We start from the raw sequence: 15,191 nt of genomic DNA, 5'->3' as shown, positions 1-15,191 counted from the left end.
GCAGGAGCCACTTTGGAGGGGTGCCAGCCTGAATGAGTCCTCAGGGAAACACGAGGGTGGGGTGAACAGTGTTAGCAAGGTTAATGGAGAGGTCAGAAATGGTGCCTGCCAGCGTCAGACCAACTAGGTGGAAGGAGAGGAAAGAAAGGGGGGAAATGGTGCTCACCAGCACTTCTTACTCAGGAGAAAGTTCTAACAGATACCCTGTCCCTCCAGCATATACCCTAAAATTAGTTAGTGTATCACCTTTATGTGTGACTGAGGAGCTTTTCGAACTGCTGCCTCTGTGCTGGGACTCAGAAAGAAACCTGGGTTTCCTGCAGCCTTTTGCTCTCCTAGATGTCAGTCCTGCTGGTTTTCAAAACCAGATGTTATGGGGGCTCCTCTTCTGGTGCGGATCCCCCAGGCTAGGGATCAGACCCCTCACTTTTGGGGATGACGTCTACCGTTACGATATCCCTCTCACTTTTGAGTCACCACATGGGGAGTTGGTGCGGGGGTAAGGTGGGTCCTGACTAGACTTAGTTTCTACCCCTCCTACCCAGTGTCTGTAGTTGTAGAAAATCTGTTCTGCTAGTCTTCGGGTCATTCTCAGAGATATTATATACATAGTTGTAGTTTCGGTGTCAATGAGAGGAGGTGAGCTCAGAATCTTCTTTGCCATCTTGAACTTGAGACTTGTACTTTTTTAAAAAAAAAGATTATTTTTAAAGGAATGGAGAAAAAGAGGAAGAGAAACATCAATGTGTGGTTGCCTCTCACATGCCCCGCACTGGGAACCTGGCCTGCAACCCAGGCATGTGCCCTGACTGGGAATTGAAGAGGGGACCAGTGACCCTTTAGTTTGCAGGCCTGTTCTTAATCCACTGAGCTACACCAGCCAGGTCAGGAGCCTTGCTCTTGAAAGGCAAATTAGCTTGTCTGTGAAATTTTCCTTATGATTAGTGTACAATCCCTGCAACCCAAAATATTTTCTAAAGTACTTTCCTTGTTCATGTTACTCAGTTGCCCCTGTACGGTCTTTAAGAGTTGTTTTTATTAGTATCTTAAACCAGGATCCATTCATAGATTATGAATTATATTTAATTGTCATGTGTCTTTAGTCTCCTTCCCATTTTTTGCTAAAAGTTTGGATAGTCCAAGTAAAATTATACCTCTTTCTCCATGCTGGGAGATAGATGGGTGTTCTGGTTTTGATTCACTCGTTCACATGGAACATGGGGTTAGTCTCTTCTTTGGTGTATTCTCTCCCTTACACCATGCTCCCTGAGCATGCCCTGTTTGCATTCCGATATCTACTGTAGTTTTGTTGTTATTGTTGTTGTTTTTTAAGATTCCAGTTATTGTTTGTTTGTTTGTTTGTTTGTTTTAGAAAGGGGAAGGGAGAGAGAAAGAGGGAGAGAAACATTAGTGTGTGGCTGCCTCTCACGTGCTCCCTACTGGGGACCTGGCCCGCAGCCCAGGCATATGCCCGGACTGGGAATCGAACCAGTGACCTTTTGGTTCTCAGGCCAGCACTCAATCCACTGAGCCACACTACTGTGGTTTTTGAATAGGGTTGAGATGTCAGTGGAATGCTTATCCTATCTAAAGATGCTTGGCTTTAGGTCCACTGCAGCCCAGCAAGTTTCTCTTTCAGATCAAGTCTCCAAATTGGTGTTTTCAGCTGGTTATCAGGTTACAAAGGCTTATAATTTAGCTGCGGTGATAGCATCTACACATAGTTTTCTGAATTGCAAAAGTTAAATTCCAGCACAGTTCAGAAATGAGTGGTCGTGATGCATGCTGCTTGTTTCTGAGTAGTGAGTGGCCTGGCTGGCTGCTGTAGGGCCTTACAGAAGTGAGAGGATGATTTGGGCCCAGGTGACCAGAGAAAATTTTATAGAGGGTGTGGGCATTGAATTGGCCTCTGGAATCATACATTGTATTCTTGGATCTTGGCATAGAAAGAGGATCATTTCTACATTTTTCCCTTCTATGCCAATTGTGACTTCAGTTACATGGCCAGACCAGTGATCTAGGCATTGTAGTCGTCCAGATCAAATACTTGGAGTCTGTTAGGTTAGTTCAGCAACTGAAGCCATTGGGTGTTACAGCACAGGTCATAGTCACTATGTTGTGACTTGTGGGTCCTCTTGTCTGCCTTTTCACCTGGCCTGCTGTCTCCCATAGGGAGCCTGGCTGACTGCTCTCATAGTGACACCTATTCCACAAGAGATTTTTCTGCAGCTCTTAACAGCCCTGGGGGAATTCTGCTTGCTCAGGTTAGACTGCAAGAGTGTTTGGAACCGGAGCTTGGAACAGTTTAACTTTGGAAAGCATGTGGAGTAGGCTGTTAGGAAAATGATGTGGAATCCATAAGACACAGTCCAGGTTGGTGGGAAGAATGAGGACTACCCTACCCGTGCTCCCACCTCTTGTGCGTTGCACAGATGTTCTTTCTGTAGAGGCTTCAGCCTAGCTCAGGAGTGATCAATCCCTGTGATGAGGTCAACCTATTGAGATGGGACTTGGGGACTCAGTGTGGACTCCTAGACTGGTTTTGAGCTTTCCTCTCAGTGAAGCCTGTGTACTTGGGGAAGGTGCTGATTTCACTTTAGGAAACTTTCCATCTGCTGACTTTTCCTTAGTGTCTTTATCTGGGGAAGGTTTTCTAAGAAAAAAGACACCCACTTAGTTGAATTTCAGATTCAGCCAATGGTCAAACCCAACACCTGCATTTTTTGCCTTAGTAAGTGGACTGTGCATCCTCAGTCCAGTACTCAGACTTGTCACTGTGTCTCTGTGTCTCTGTGTTCTGCACGCACAGTTGAGTGGGACAGGGTGCTGAGTTTAGAATGCAATGCCTCCTCCAATTTTCTAAAATGTTTCTATTTGTGAAAATAAAAGAAAGCATATCTATTGAAAATTTGTTGTAATTGTGTTTGAGACAATTACAATTCTTTAGATGTGAAAGTAGTTTCTGAATGACAACTGTGTGTTTGAGGGATTGGCAGTCTGTCCCCTTCATCACTCTCACAGTCCCTCTGCTCTCTGCCCCCAGAGACTGGCCTTGATGTACCGAATGCAGGTGGCAAACATCGACAAATTTGAAGAGAAGCTTCGAGCGGCTGAAGATGAGCTGAATATCGAAGGCAAGGACAGGATTCCAGTTTCCTATAAGCGTACGGGATTCTTTGGAAAGTATGTTGGTCAATTTTGTCAGCCCTTGAACTAGACCAAGCGTGGCTTTATAATGTGAGAAACAAACCACACACAGAAATCTGAAACTGGCTTTCCTATAGTTAACTAGACTCTCTTGTGGGAGGATAAATAACATATGAGTGAATGACATAACGCTGGGGAGTTTGGAATTGTGTGAGCCTTTTGGAATTTTTAGTTGCTTACTCCAATTATGTGGTTGCATTTATGAATTTAGCACGTGTGAGGTTAGCTGCCTTCTGTAAATAGGAAAATGGAATAGAAAGGGGAGAAGCACCAATATCCAGCAGGAATTCTTGGTTCCGTGTTTCAGAAAGAATTTAGGGGTTGTAGGCCATGGGCCTGCAGACTCCTTAGTGGGAACAGATCAGTCAGCACAGTTAGGGGTTCTGATTGCATGCTGGGACCAACAGTGGCTAAAAGCTGGGTAGAGAGGTTTATTGTTGACTTGTGGACATGCTTTGTAATTCTGATAAGGCTCAGTGACTGGCAAACACATCTATGAAATGATGAGCCTCTAAATTCTACAGCCCACTGGCTCCTGAAGGCTCGGGGTTCTGAGGCTGCACCTCTACTTGATTGTAGGAATAACAGGGGTATAGGGCAGATGGGTGGCTTACATCTTCATGTGGAGGGCTGGCATCCCAAGGTGTACTTTTTATTCTAGGCTTATTCTGCCTTACCAAAATTAATGGTCTCCTTTTGAAAACAAAATTTATTGAACGTGAAAACCCACTGTGGTTGGTTCTTTAATTGTCACAAGGCTCTCTCTATATAACAGGGTGAGTGTGCAGTATCAGCTATTCTGGCTTCATGCCAAGATTACATTTTGCATCTCCAACATTTCCCCACTTCATCCGGTAGTTTAGGCAAACTTTACAAAAGAGGGTAATTGGTGAGAACTGGACGAGGAAACCATTTTAACAACCATTTGTTCTACAAGTCGCTCTCAGAGGGAGGGGTAGCTCTTCTCATCTTTGAAATGTCCGTGGTCCCTATCCCTGCCTTGGTAAGGTGTAACTGTCAGCTGCCTTGTGGCCACTTCTGAGCCTATAACTGCCTCTCTTTCTCTCACTAGTGCCCTTTATGCCTTGGGGATGACAGCAGTAGGCTTGGCCATCCTGTGGTATGTTTTTCGTTTGGCTGGAATGACTGGAAGGGAAGGAGGATTCAGTGCTTTTGTAAGTTGTACAAATCACATCTCACTGAACTAGCAGTCTTAGGATTTGTGTGTATGTTCCTGCCAAATGCTTTTCCCATAAACAACAGAGTAAGTGTATGGCGAAAGTTCACCTGTTGGAGAGGCCAGCCTGGAGCCATAATTTGGCAGCTCATCTTTTCTTCTGCTTGGCTGATGGAGGGGGCACAGTAACCAGCTCTCATTGAGGCCCCTTTTCCTTGACTTGTGGGGTATCTGAGCCAAGGGCATTTATGGGGCAGCATTTTTTGCAGTTTTTATCATTAGCTGGGCATGGCTGTTTTTGGTTTCCCTGCTAGCTACACTGAGAAATTTTAAAGGTTGTCTTTAAAAGAACATCCACAATATACTTTAAAAATATTCTATTTTTGTGGCATTCATCATTACGTGCACTTCTCTTTCCCATTAGGTTGTATGTGGCTAATTAGCTGCATCAACAGAGGGGCCAGGGAGGTGGGGCCACATCTGCAGAGGGCATCTCCTGCATTCTCCCTGGGCAGCATGGTGTCCCAGTTTGCTACTTGTTACATATTTTTGGCTGTTTATTTTTATCATTGTATTTAAATAATACTCTGATGAATTCTATGCACACGTATCTTGTGAGAGCTTGTCTTAATTATTTGCCTATGGGTCTTCCTAAAAGTAGATTGGTTGAAGTTTATATACCTCACTAAGACCTTTAGCTCCCCTGCTTGATTGCTGTCCAGAAATTTACCAATTAATATTTCTACCAAGACTCCCCAGGATTGTTACTATATTAATTTTTATTTTTTTAATATTTTAATATTATAATTTTAAAAAACATTTATTTATTTATTTATTTATTTATTTTTAGCAGAGGAAGAGGGAGGAAGAGAGGGGGAGAAACAAAAATGTGTGGTTGCCTCTCACATGCCCCCCATGGGGGACCTGCCCCACAACCCAGACATGTGCCCTGACTGGGAATCAAACTAGCGACCCTTTGGTTTGCAGGCTGGTGCTCAATCCATTGAACCACACCAGCCAGGGCAAATACATTATTTTTGTAAAATGTTTTTATTGAATTTATTGGGGCAACATTGGTTAATATAGGCTTCGCGTGTACAATTCTATACTATATCATCTGTATTCAATTTTATTTGTTTTTTAAAATACTCTATTTGTTTATTTTCAGAGAGAGGAGAAGGGAGAGAGAAAGGGAGGGAGAGAAACATTGATGTGTGAGAGAAACATCAGTTGGTTGCCTCTTGCTCTCCCCCAGCTGGGGACATGGTCCGCAACCCAGGCATGTGTCCTGACAGGGAATTGAACAGGCAACCTCTCAGTTCACAGGCCTGTGCTCGATCCACTGAGCCATACCAATCAAGGATGTATTTAGTTACTTTTATAATCAGAAAAATAAATTACACAGTAGTGGGAAAAATCTTATAGAAATATAAGATGGTTTATGCAAAAGACATTGTTAGATTACCTAGTTTGTGGGGGGAGTTTTTAGTTTTATTTTTTTAAGGCAAATTGTTAGGTGCTAGATAGCTTTTTTACTGTTGACTATGTAAAATAAACACTTCCCCTTGTATGTCTGAAATGTGACCTTAACTGCCATCTGCATGAGTGGAGAGGCTGGCGGTTAGTCCCTCTGGGTGGTGGGAGGAGGGTCCATGAGATCCTCCAGCAGAGGGGAGGTGGGGATGCAGGGGCGGGGCAGGCGGGGCCAGCACTGAGGCTCCCATCTAGCTCTGGGAGTGCACAGCACCCTGCCTTTTGTTCTTTCTGCCCAGAATCAGCTTAAAATGGCTCGTTTCACGATTGTGGATGGCAAGATGGGGAAGGGAGTTAGCTTCAAAGATGTGGCAGGAATGCATGAAGCCAAACTGGAGGTCAAAGAGTTTGTGGATTATCTGAAGGTAAGTAAGCACATGTGCTGAGCAGGAGATGGGTGTGAGTGCTCTCCCAGAGGGGAGAACTGCATTGATCATATGTGTGTGCTGCGTGGTGAGCTGACTGTGCTGAGGTGGGGACACACATGTACTGCACGGGCTGTTGCCTGTTAAATAGGTAGTGTGGCCTAGTGTACAGTTGTTGACCAGCAGAAGGGCCAAGAGCCAGTCATTGACCATACTCAGAACCTCTGGGACACTGGCTCATGGCACCACAGCTGATTCATGTCAGCACATGAATTGACCCTTAGAGGGTTCATTTCTTGAAAATTCTGTTTGAAAAACCTGTGGTTACTGTCATATTTTCTGCTACTTTTCTAGAGCCCAGAGCGCTTCCTTCAGCTTGGTGCCAAAGTTCCGAAGGGTGCACTTTTGCTTGGGCCCCCTGGCTGTGGGAAGACACTGCTGGCCAAGGCTGTGGCGACAGAGGCCCAGGTGCCCTTCCTGGCGATGGCTGGCCCAGAGTTCGTGGAGGTTATTGGAGGTAGGCATCGCCTGGAGGCCTGCAGACAGGCTTGCCTGACATTTGTCCAGGTTGGCCCTCCGTTCGTGTGTTCTCCCTCAGGTGGCTAAATTAATGAAATAGGGGGAATAAAGAAGGAAAAATGAAACCTGTATTATGGGGAACATTGTGTTTACATAGAGAATTGTGTGATGATGTTCTTTGAAGCTGCTGCTTTGGGTAGTCCTGGGAGGACTCAGGAGGGTGAGCGTCCTTTGATCTCCACTGTGACAGATCCTAGTTTTGTTTGCATGAGTGGGTGCTTGCTGAGATTTCTTTGTCCTTACTGCTCTACTCTGGGCTTTGGCCCAAGAGTGGGGTTCAACTCCCATGACCTGTCTGCTCCCTGGCCCTCTGTGTCCCCTCAGGCCTCGGTGCTGCCCGTGTACGGAGCCTCTTCAAGGAGGCCCGGGCCCGGGCCCCCTGCATTGTCTATATCGATGAGATTGATGCTGTAGGCAAGAAGCGCTCCACCACCATGTCTGGCTTTTCCAACACGGAGGAGGAGCAGACTCTCAACCAGCTTCTGGTGGAAATGGACGGTGAGCACCCTCCCTGGCTGCTTCAGCGTGGGGAGAAGGGTTTTCAGCTTTTTCTAAACAGTCCTTTACTAGTTGGATTGCACTGCTTATGTTTGTTGTTCCAGAACCTTACACTAATGCTCATCTGTATTTTATTTTTCTCCAATCTCTGGTCTGTACCTTTTCTCCACCTTACCACTTGCCGTAGGTGAGGGTTATAATCAGCACACAGAGAATCATTGTTTAGTGATAATAACTAGAAACAAGGTCAGTTTAAGAACTGTTCTTCATTTTGCTGCACTCAAGAAACACAGCTTTTAATGTAAAAAGTCAAGGGAATGGTAGAGAAAAAAAAAGAAAAACTCCTAGGAATGTAAGTGGCAGGTCAGGCCATGAAGAAGTTTCTCAGTTTTGAATGATCCCAGTTGATTGTGCTGTTTTATGTGTTTCTATATGCTGTCTTGGTTGAAGGGTGACCCAGATGGAGGGTGGAGTAGGACATTCATGGAAACTGATGTGTCTGTTGCACTGAGGGAAGGTTCTGGGTTTGCCACCTTTGAAAATGACCTCTGGACTGCCTTCTGCACAATTCCTCCCTCCTTCTCTCTTTCTCTCTCCCTCCCTCCCTTTCTTTCTTCTTCTCTCCCTTTCTTCCTCCCTCCCTTCCTTCCTTCCTTCCTTCAACCCAGTAAAGGTGACATGGAATTGTTTTCTTTTGAGCTACTTTGGTAAGATCCTCTTTTTGTGTTTGTATGTATAGATATGGGATGTTTATTTTTATTGTGATGAAATATATATAGTATAAAATTTACCATTCTAGCCATTTTCAGTGTACAGTTCAGTGGCATTAAGTACATTGTTCTTGTTGGCACCCACCACCACCACCCATCTGTAGAACTTTCTCATCCCAGCTGAAACTCTATCCCCACAAAACACTAACTCTCTATTCCCTACCCCAGTCCCTGGTGCCCAGCCTTCTACTTTCTGTCTATAAATTTGACTACTGTAAGGACTTCATATAAATGGAATCATAGTATTTATCCTGTTGTGTCTGGCTTATTTCACTGAGCATTTTGTCCTCAAGGTTCATTCATGTTGTTGAATGTGTCAGAATTTCCTTCCTTTTTAAGGCTGAATAATACTCCATTGAATAGATTACATTTTATTTATCCATTCGTCTGTTGATGGACACTTCTGGCTATTGTGAATGACGCTGCTGTGAACATGGGCATACAGATACTTCGTCATGTTCCACCTGTGTAAGATCCATTTTTAGCTTTTCTTTTAATCACAAATCTATTTGTATTTTAGCTATTGTAGATGAGGGAGACGTTTTTTTCTCAACGTATTTTTGGTTGTAAAAGAACCATTTATTTGTGTATTTATTTTCCCTTTTAAAGTGTTCTTGGACCCTGGCTGGTACAGCTCAGTAGATTGAGAGCTGGCCTATGAACTGAAACGTTGCCAGTTTGATTCCCAGTCAAACTGGGAATGCCCAGCTTGGGTATATGCCCGGTTGGTGGGCCAGATCCCCAGTTGGGGGAGTGTGAGAAGCAACCGATCAATGTATCTCTTGCACATCGATGTTTTTCTCCCCCTCTTTCTTCCCCTCCCCCCCCTCTAAAAATAAATAAATAAAGTCTTAAAAAAAATAAAGTGTTCTTGATTTTATGTGACTAAGGGTGAAACTTTTTTAACTTATCATTTTGAAATAATTCCAGACTTTAAAAAAATGTTGCAGAAGCAGTTAGAGTCCCTTTATACCTTCACCCCAAGTTTTTGAAGGCTGACATGGCTGTGACCAGGATGTCCATGAAGGTTGCCTCTTCACCCACAGCTGTGCCTTTTCTGATCTAGGATCCAGTGCAGCCAACATGACACATTTGGTGGTTTCTCTTTTGTCTCTTCCAGCCTGGGACCGATTCTCCATCTTCATTTTTGTGACCATGATGCTTTTCTAGTCCAGTCCCTTTAAAGGGCATCCCCACTGTGATGCTGTGCTGTGTCCTCAGAGTTAGGTGTTGTTGGGCATTTTTGTCAGGAAATACATAGCAGTCTTGGTTTCTGTCACACACGTGGCATGGCTACACCGTGCCTCTGGTGCTGAGATTCTGACTGTGGCCTGGGGCAGGCGTGGTGGGGCCTGTCTTGAGTAGGTCAGAGGAACTGATACATAGGGAAGCATTTTGTAAGCTCTGTGAGCTCTTCAGTTTTAAAATTAAAGTTTAATTTCTAACAAAGTGGAGGAAGGGACTGTGTTGTTATACTGTAAGAACAGTTTCCCCTGGAGCTGTCTTGCAGACCTCCTGCATCCCCCCCCAGTGTCTTTCATCCAGTCATAGCTCAGGGACTATTTATCGCACAAACAGTCAAGATCTGAGGAGCTGTCTTCCACAGGAACAGCAAGCTTTCCTGATAAGGAATTTCCCAAATACCTCGGTGTCTTTAGAGATGTAAACAGAGTGAGCCATCAGGAGACACACCCTCAGAGATGGGGGTCCTTCAAGAACACTTTCCAGGCTAGAGTCCTGGGACTTCTACCCTGGAGCCCTGCGTTCCAGACCTACTCTAACTGTTCCTCCACCCAGTGCCGCTGTGGCAGTTGAGATCTGCTTGTCAAGTGAGGCACTATTTTATAATTTAAAAAGTTAACCGCCACCCTAGCCCAGTAGCTTAGGTGGTTAGAGCGTCCTCCCAGTACACCGAGGTGGTGAATTTGATCCCCGATCAGGGCACAGACAGGAGCCAACCAGTGAATGCATAAATAAGTGGGACAACAGATGGATGTGTCTCTCTTCCTTCTCTCCCCCTTCCTCTCTCTAAAATCAATAAAAAAATTAAAAAGTTACCCTCTGGGTCTCCAACTTTTTTATTACTAATTTTTAACATATCACTTAACAGTATAATAAATAATATTTTATGGTTATTTTTTCACACGTGTGAAAATTATGACGGTGGTAGTTTAGATTTACATTTGCAGGACTTTGATTTTTCATCCCTCCCTTTTTTCCTTCAGAGTAGTCCTTGAGTATCAGTCAGTGTTTGGTGGTTTCATCTAGTAAGTCTTTTGCTTCATTTATTGTTGACTGACTGATTGATTTTTATCCTCGCCTGAGGACATTTTTTTTTTTCATTGCTTTTTAGAGAGAGAGAGGAAGGGAGGGAGAGAAACATTGATATGAGTGAGATACATCGATTAGTTGCCTCCTATGTGCATCTGGATTGGGGCATCCAGATTGGGGAACACAAGCATCCACACCCAGTTAGGGATCAAACCTGCAACCTTCTGGTTATAGGACAACGCTCCAAGCAACTGAGCCACAGCGGCAAGTATGCTTCATTTGTCTTGGTTGCTGAGTATGGAGATCCACCTTTATCTGGGTGACTCACAATCATGATTCTCCTATGAGCTATTCTAATTTTGGCCTTGCTAACAGATGAGCTTGCCCCCAAAATCAGACTAGCTTCTCACCTACTCATTTTCTGTTCAAATCCTGTCTTATAGTAGGATGAAAGGCTAGAAGTTGAAATCATTTTTACAATTTCTGTGATTACTTATTCTAGAGGTTTCCAGATCTGAAATACATAGTGAACTGCAAATGCAAAAGCTGCAACACCCAGTCCTTCAGCTGTCAAGTTCTTGCTAGTCCCTAGCTGATTTCCACATCTCACTGTTTGGTCAAGGGTGGCAGGTACTCAGTACAGTGCAGGCTCTTGCCAGCAGGGGCAGCAATGGCAGTGCAGCCAGGGGAGACATGGCTTGCTTCACTGCTGCCTGTGTGGGTTTCTGGCTTTTTGTTTTGTTTTAAATTTTTATTTATTGATTTTAGAGGGAGAGAACTTGAGTTGTTTCACTTATTGATGCATTCATTGGTTGATTCTTGTTTGTGCCTTGACCAGGGATCAAATGCACAACCTTGGCGTTTGGAGTGTCACTCAGACCAGCTGAGCTACCTGGCCAGGCCTCCAGTGGGTCTCCAACATTTAAGAAACCATATGGAATTGCTTTTCTTTTAAATAGCTTTCCATGATCTCTTAGTGGTGTTCCACCTTCAGTGTGGCTTTGGTGATTGCTTCCAGAGGTAGTTTTTGAGTCCTAAAGACATCTAAAAGACCCCTCGAGTCCTGGCATTGATGGGTCAGGTGGGCAGATGGCAGAGACTGGCCAGAGCCTGAGGCCTGCTGTCAGCTGTGACAGACCAATCTGGGACCCAGCACTGTGCATGTGATGCTCTGTCATCAGCAGTGCCAGATTTTAATGAGAGCTTCTGGTTATTTCTTTAAAAGAATGAGTAATCTTTGTGAAACCAAGTTGACAAAGGGGAGAGGTTATTTGAAAGTTGTCAGATGATTAGTTGACAGTCCAAACCTGATATGTCATCAAGTCCCACTGCCCTGCCTGATGCAGTGATGGCCACCTTGTCCTTCAGCTCCCACAGATGGCCATCCAAACCTTGGACCTGAGGCATGCTCGTGGACTGTGGAAGGATGGTGCAGGGTTCATACCCGTCCTCTCTTCTCTGAGCTGTGATTTTCTGATGTTACAGTGAGGTGAAAGTTCATGACCTCATCTGTGGTTCTGTGCCCTCTGAGTGTGACAAAGCATCATTCCTGGTGGTTACGAAGGGATCCCCACTGGCTCTCACTGACTGAGCACTCAGGACCATGGGAAGCATTGCACGTCTGTCTCTTTCTGCTTATACTGCTTTTCACACTGAAGACAGAGACCACCCTTTTGGGCAGGCTTGAGCCCACCAGGAAGCATTTACCAGATGGCATCTTCCTCTGAGCTGAACCTCTTTCTGCTGCCATAAAAAGAGCTGCTTCTGCCCCAGGATTTGCTCATGCCCGGAACCCCTGACTAAAGGCCTCTTGTTGGGCCAGGCCAGTAGCAAACAAGTCTCTGTGTGCACAGACACAGCTGAGCCTTCTCAGCCCTTCAGCTGTGTCTGAAGAGTCTTTGTTACTCCTTGGGGGATAGCAGTTTCTATTCATGGAAGTACAGAGTGCAGAGCAGATGCTGTGCCGGTCGTGGGAAAAGTTTGCTGAGGAAGAGAAGTCCTCCCCGTCACAGGTCAGGCTGAGTGGGCCTTGCAGAACCGCCAGGCCATGTGTGAAGGGCACCTGCATCCAAGAACACTGGGCCCAGCTGAGCGAACTACAGACAGTCACCTTTTTACAGTTTGATTGGCAGAAAGAAGGCTTTGCAGTGAGTGTCCTATGCGATGGACATGTTTGACCCTCTGTGTTAGAAAGTGTGGGAGAAAATAGACTCTGATTCTGCCTGAAGCTATTAGAAAACCCCTGCTACCATGTACATGGCCCTTTCCATTTTAATCTAGGATCCATTTCACAGTAATAATTGTATAAGGTGTGACATTTTGGTCATGGTTCATTTTTCTGCCCACGGGTGTTTAGTTGATCCAGTATCTCTTGTTTAAAACACTGTGCTTCCTCCACTGAATTGCTTTTGCACCTTCGTCAGCGCTCAGCTGGCATATTTAGGAGTGTGTGTTCCTAGACCCCCTGGTCTGCTTGTTGGCCTCCGAGTCTGTGCTGCACCCACACCATGCAGCGTTCCTCACCGAGCGGCCCAGTGAGACTTAACAGAGGTGGAGGCGTCCTTCCACTTGCTCTTGGCCAGCAGTGTTGAAGCACTTCTTTCTTTGCCTGTCCCTATAACTTTTAGAATAAGTCTCTCTATATCTACCAAGTAATCCTGCTGAGATTTTGATAGGAATGCTCACCTAATAGGATAGCTAGAGTAAAAACTTGTGACAACAAGTTTGTGCCAGTGAGAATGTGGAGGAATTGAATCTCCTGCTCTGCAGGTGGGAATGTGAAATGGGTAGCTTTTCTGAGAAACAGTCTGTCAGTTTCTGAAAAAATGAAATATATGCTTACCATATGACGTGCTCCTGGGTGCTCATCCTAGAAAGATGTTTACACAAAACACCTGTGCAGCAATGTTTATTTGTGTGTAATAGCTGAGAACTGGAAATAACCCAGATGTCCCTCAGTGGGTGCATAAATAAACTTCGGTATGTCCTCATCATGGTTTCCATGCAGCAGTGAAAAGAAACTAACTGTCCTTGTACAGAACTGTTGGGATGGATCTCAAAGGAATTATGCTGAATGAAAAAAGGCAACCTCTAAAAGTTACATATTATATGACTCAGTTTATATGAGACTTTAAAAATGACAAAATTCTAGAGGTGAAACAGATTAGTGGTTACTAGGGGCAGGGAAGGTGGGAGGGGAGGGGGGTATGACTGTAAAGGAAGGTCTCCATGGTGGTGGAATCTACCTGGATCAAGGTGGAGGTTACAGGAATTTCATGATAAAATTACAGAGAATGAGGTGCACACAAAGAAGTGCATGTGAGACTGTTGGTGTCAAACAAGGCTTGTGGACTGTGCTGAGTGGATTTTTTGGTTATGACATTGTGCTATAGTTACTTAACATGCCACCTGGGAAACTGGGGTAGGGGACTTCTCTACACTATTTTTGCACCTTGCTGTGCACCTACACCTATGTCAAAATATAAAGTTTCTTAAAAAAAAACTATTTTGGAGAGAGACGGGCAGACATTGATTTGTTATTCCACTTACTTATGCATTCATTGGTTGACTCTTTTATGTGCCCTGACTGGGTATTGAACTCACAACCTTGGTGTATCGGGATGACGCTCTAACCAACTGACCTGCCTGGCCAGGGCTGTCAAAATATAAACTTTCAAAAACTAAACCCTACGAGGTCTTCACCTTGTGGTCCATATGACCAGGCCCTGGAATGAGGGTTCTGTTATTCAGGGAGATCAAGGTGACTTGTGAGGGCAGAACTTTGAGTGTCACTGCTCCCCTTTCTGGTTGGAGCTCACTGACATGGCATCTACCCTTGCCTTGCTGTTGTGTTTCTTCTATACCTACTGTTCCTACTATTCTTCAACATTTTTTCACTGTGTGTGTAACTTCAGGTTTCTGTACTTACAACCTTGACCTGTGGAAGGAAAGAATTTCACAAATGTGAGTGGTGAGCCCTAGCAGGTCTTCCCAACCAGCACTCAGGGATGAGTGGCAGAGGGTCCTCCTGGCATCAAGGAGGCTCTCGGCAAGCGAAGCTGCATCTGGCTAGGGCGCCTCCCTCCAGCTGCCTCTCCTTTCCCTTGTCAGTGTTTCACTTTTCCTAAATCAGGAGTGTAAGCAAATGGAGCAGAGAGGCGGACGTGTCATGTGTGTGGGTGGTGCTTGCTCCTGTTTTGGAATTTGTTTCAAAAGTCAGTGATAGTAAGACATCATCTTTGCATAAGCAAAGTGGATACTTTTCTGCACTCCCCACTTTGGCACATGAATGGGACCGTACTCATTGTGGCACCCTGGCTTATCCCATTCCACAGTGCGACTCAGACAGGAATGATGTTACATCTCCGTGAGACGGTTCTTTGAAGTCATGGAGTGATTTTCTTGGGAGTGACATGTAGTTTGGGCTACCCTGGTGGCTGCTTTTTGGTGGCATGGGTAGCAGCCCCTTGGTCAGGTGCATGTTCTCCCTGTACTGGTGGGCTCTGCTGGGACCCTCACCATTGTCATGGGATACTGGAGTGGAGTGACTGACAATCTGGTGTGAGGTGTCAGTGCCTGACATGCTCTCAGGGTTTAATTCTGTAATATTTCTTTTATATTTCACTTTCCTTAAAAGGCTTTTTGGGTGATTTAAAATTGCATTTGTCTATATCAATTTATTAGGACATTTTTTATGTTAGGAAAAAATAGGTCATGACATCTTTATTTTTAAAGCTGTGTATTATGGAACTTTTCAAACATCCACACAAGCAGAACTATGCAGTGAGCCCC

The 15,191-nt window shown here is 44.8% G+C and overlaps 1 protein-coding gene across 1 annotated transcript in view; it reads left to right on the top strand.

Annotated features, from left to right (window-relative positions):
• Positions 1-15,191, top strand: part of SPG7 (SPG7 matrix AAA peptidase subunit, paraplegin) — a 38,849-nt gene that overhangs the window by 11,104 nt on the left and 12,554 nt on the right. The window contains exons 5-9 of the mRNA XM_045818518.1: positions 3,044-3,183; positions 4,280-4,382; positions 6,157-6,282; positions 6,637-6,799; positions 7,186-7,359. Of these exons, the coding sequence (XP_045674474.1) occupies positions 3,044-3,183; positions 4,280-4,382; positions 6,157-6,282; positions 6,637-6,799; positions 7,186-7,359 (706 nt within the window). The remainder of the gene's footprint in view (positions 1-3,043; positions 3,184-4,279; positions 4,383-6,156; positions 6,283-6,636; positions 6,800-7,185; positions 7,360-15,191) is intronic.

The sequence above is a fragment of the Phyllostomus hastatus genome, unplaced genomic scaffold, assembly GCF_019186645.2.
Source record: "Phyllostomus hastatus isolate PE091 unplaced genomic scaffold, TTU_PhHast_1.1 phas_scaffold_345, whole genome shotgun sequence".
Taxonomy (NCBI): Eukaryota; Metazoa; Chordata; class Mammalia; order Chiroptera; family Phyllostomidae; genus Phyllostomus; species Phyllostomus hastatus.
The sequence above is the reverse complement of the archived record's forward strand: the minus strand, read 5'-3'. Positions and strand labels throughout refer to the sequence as shown.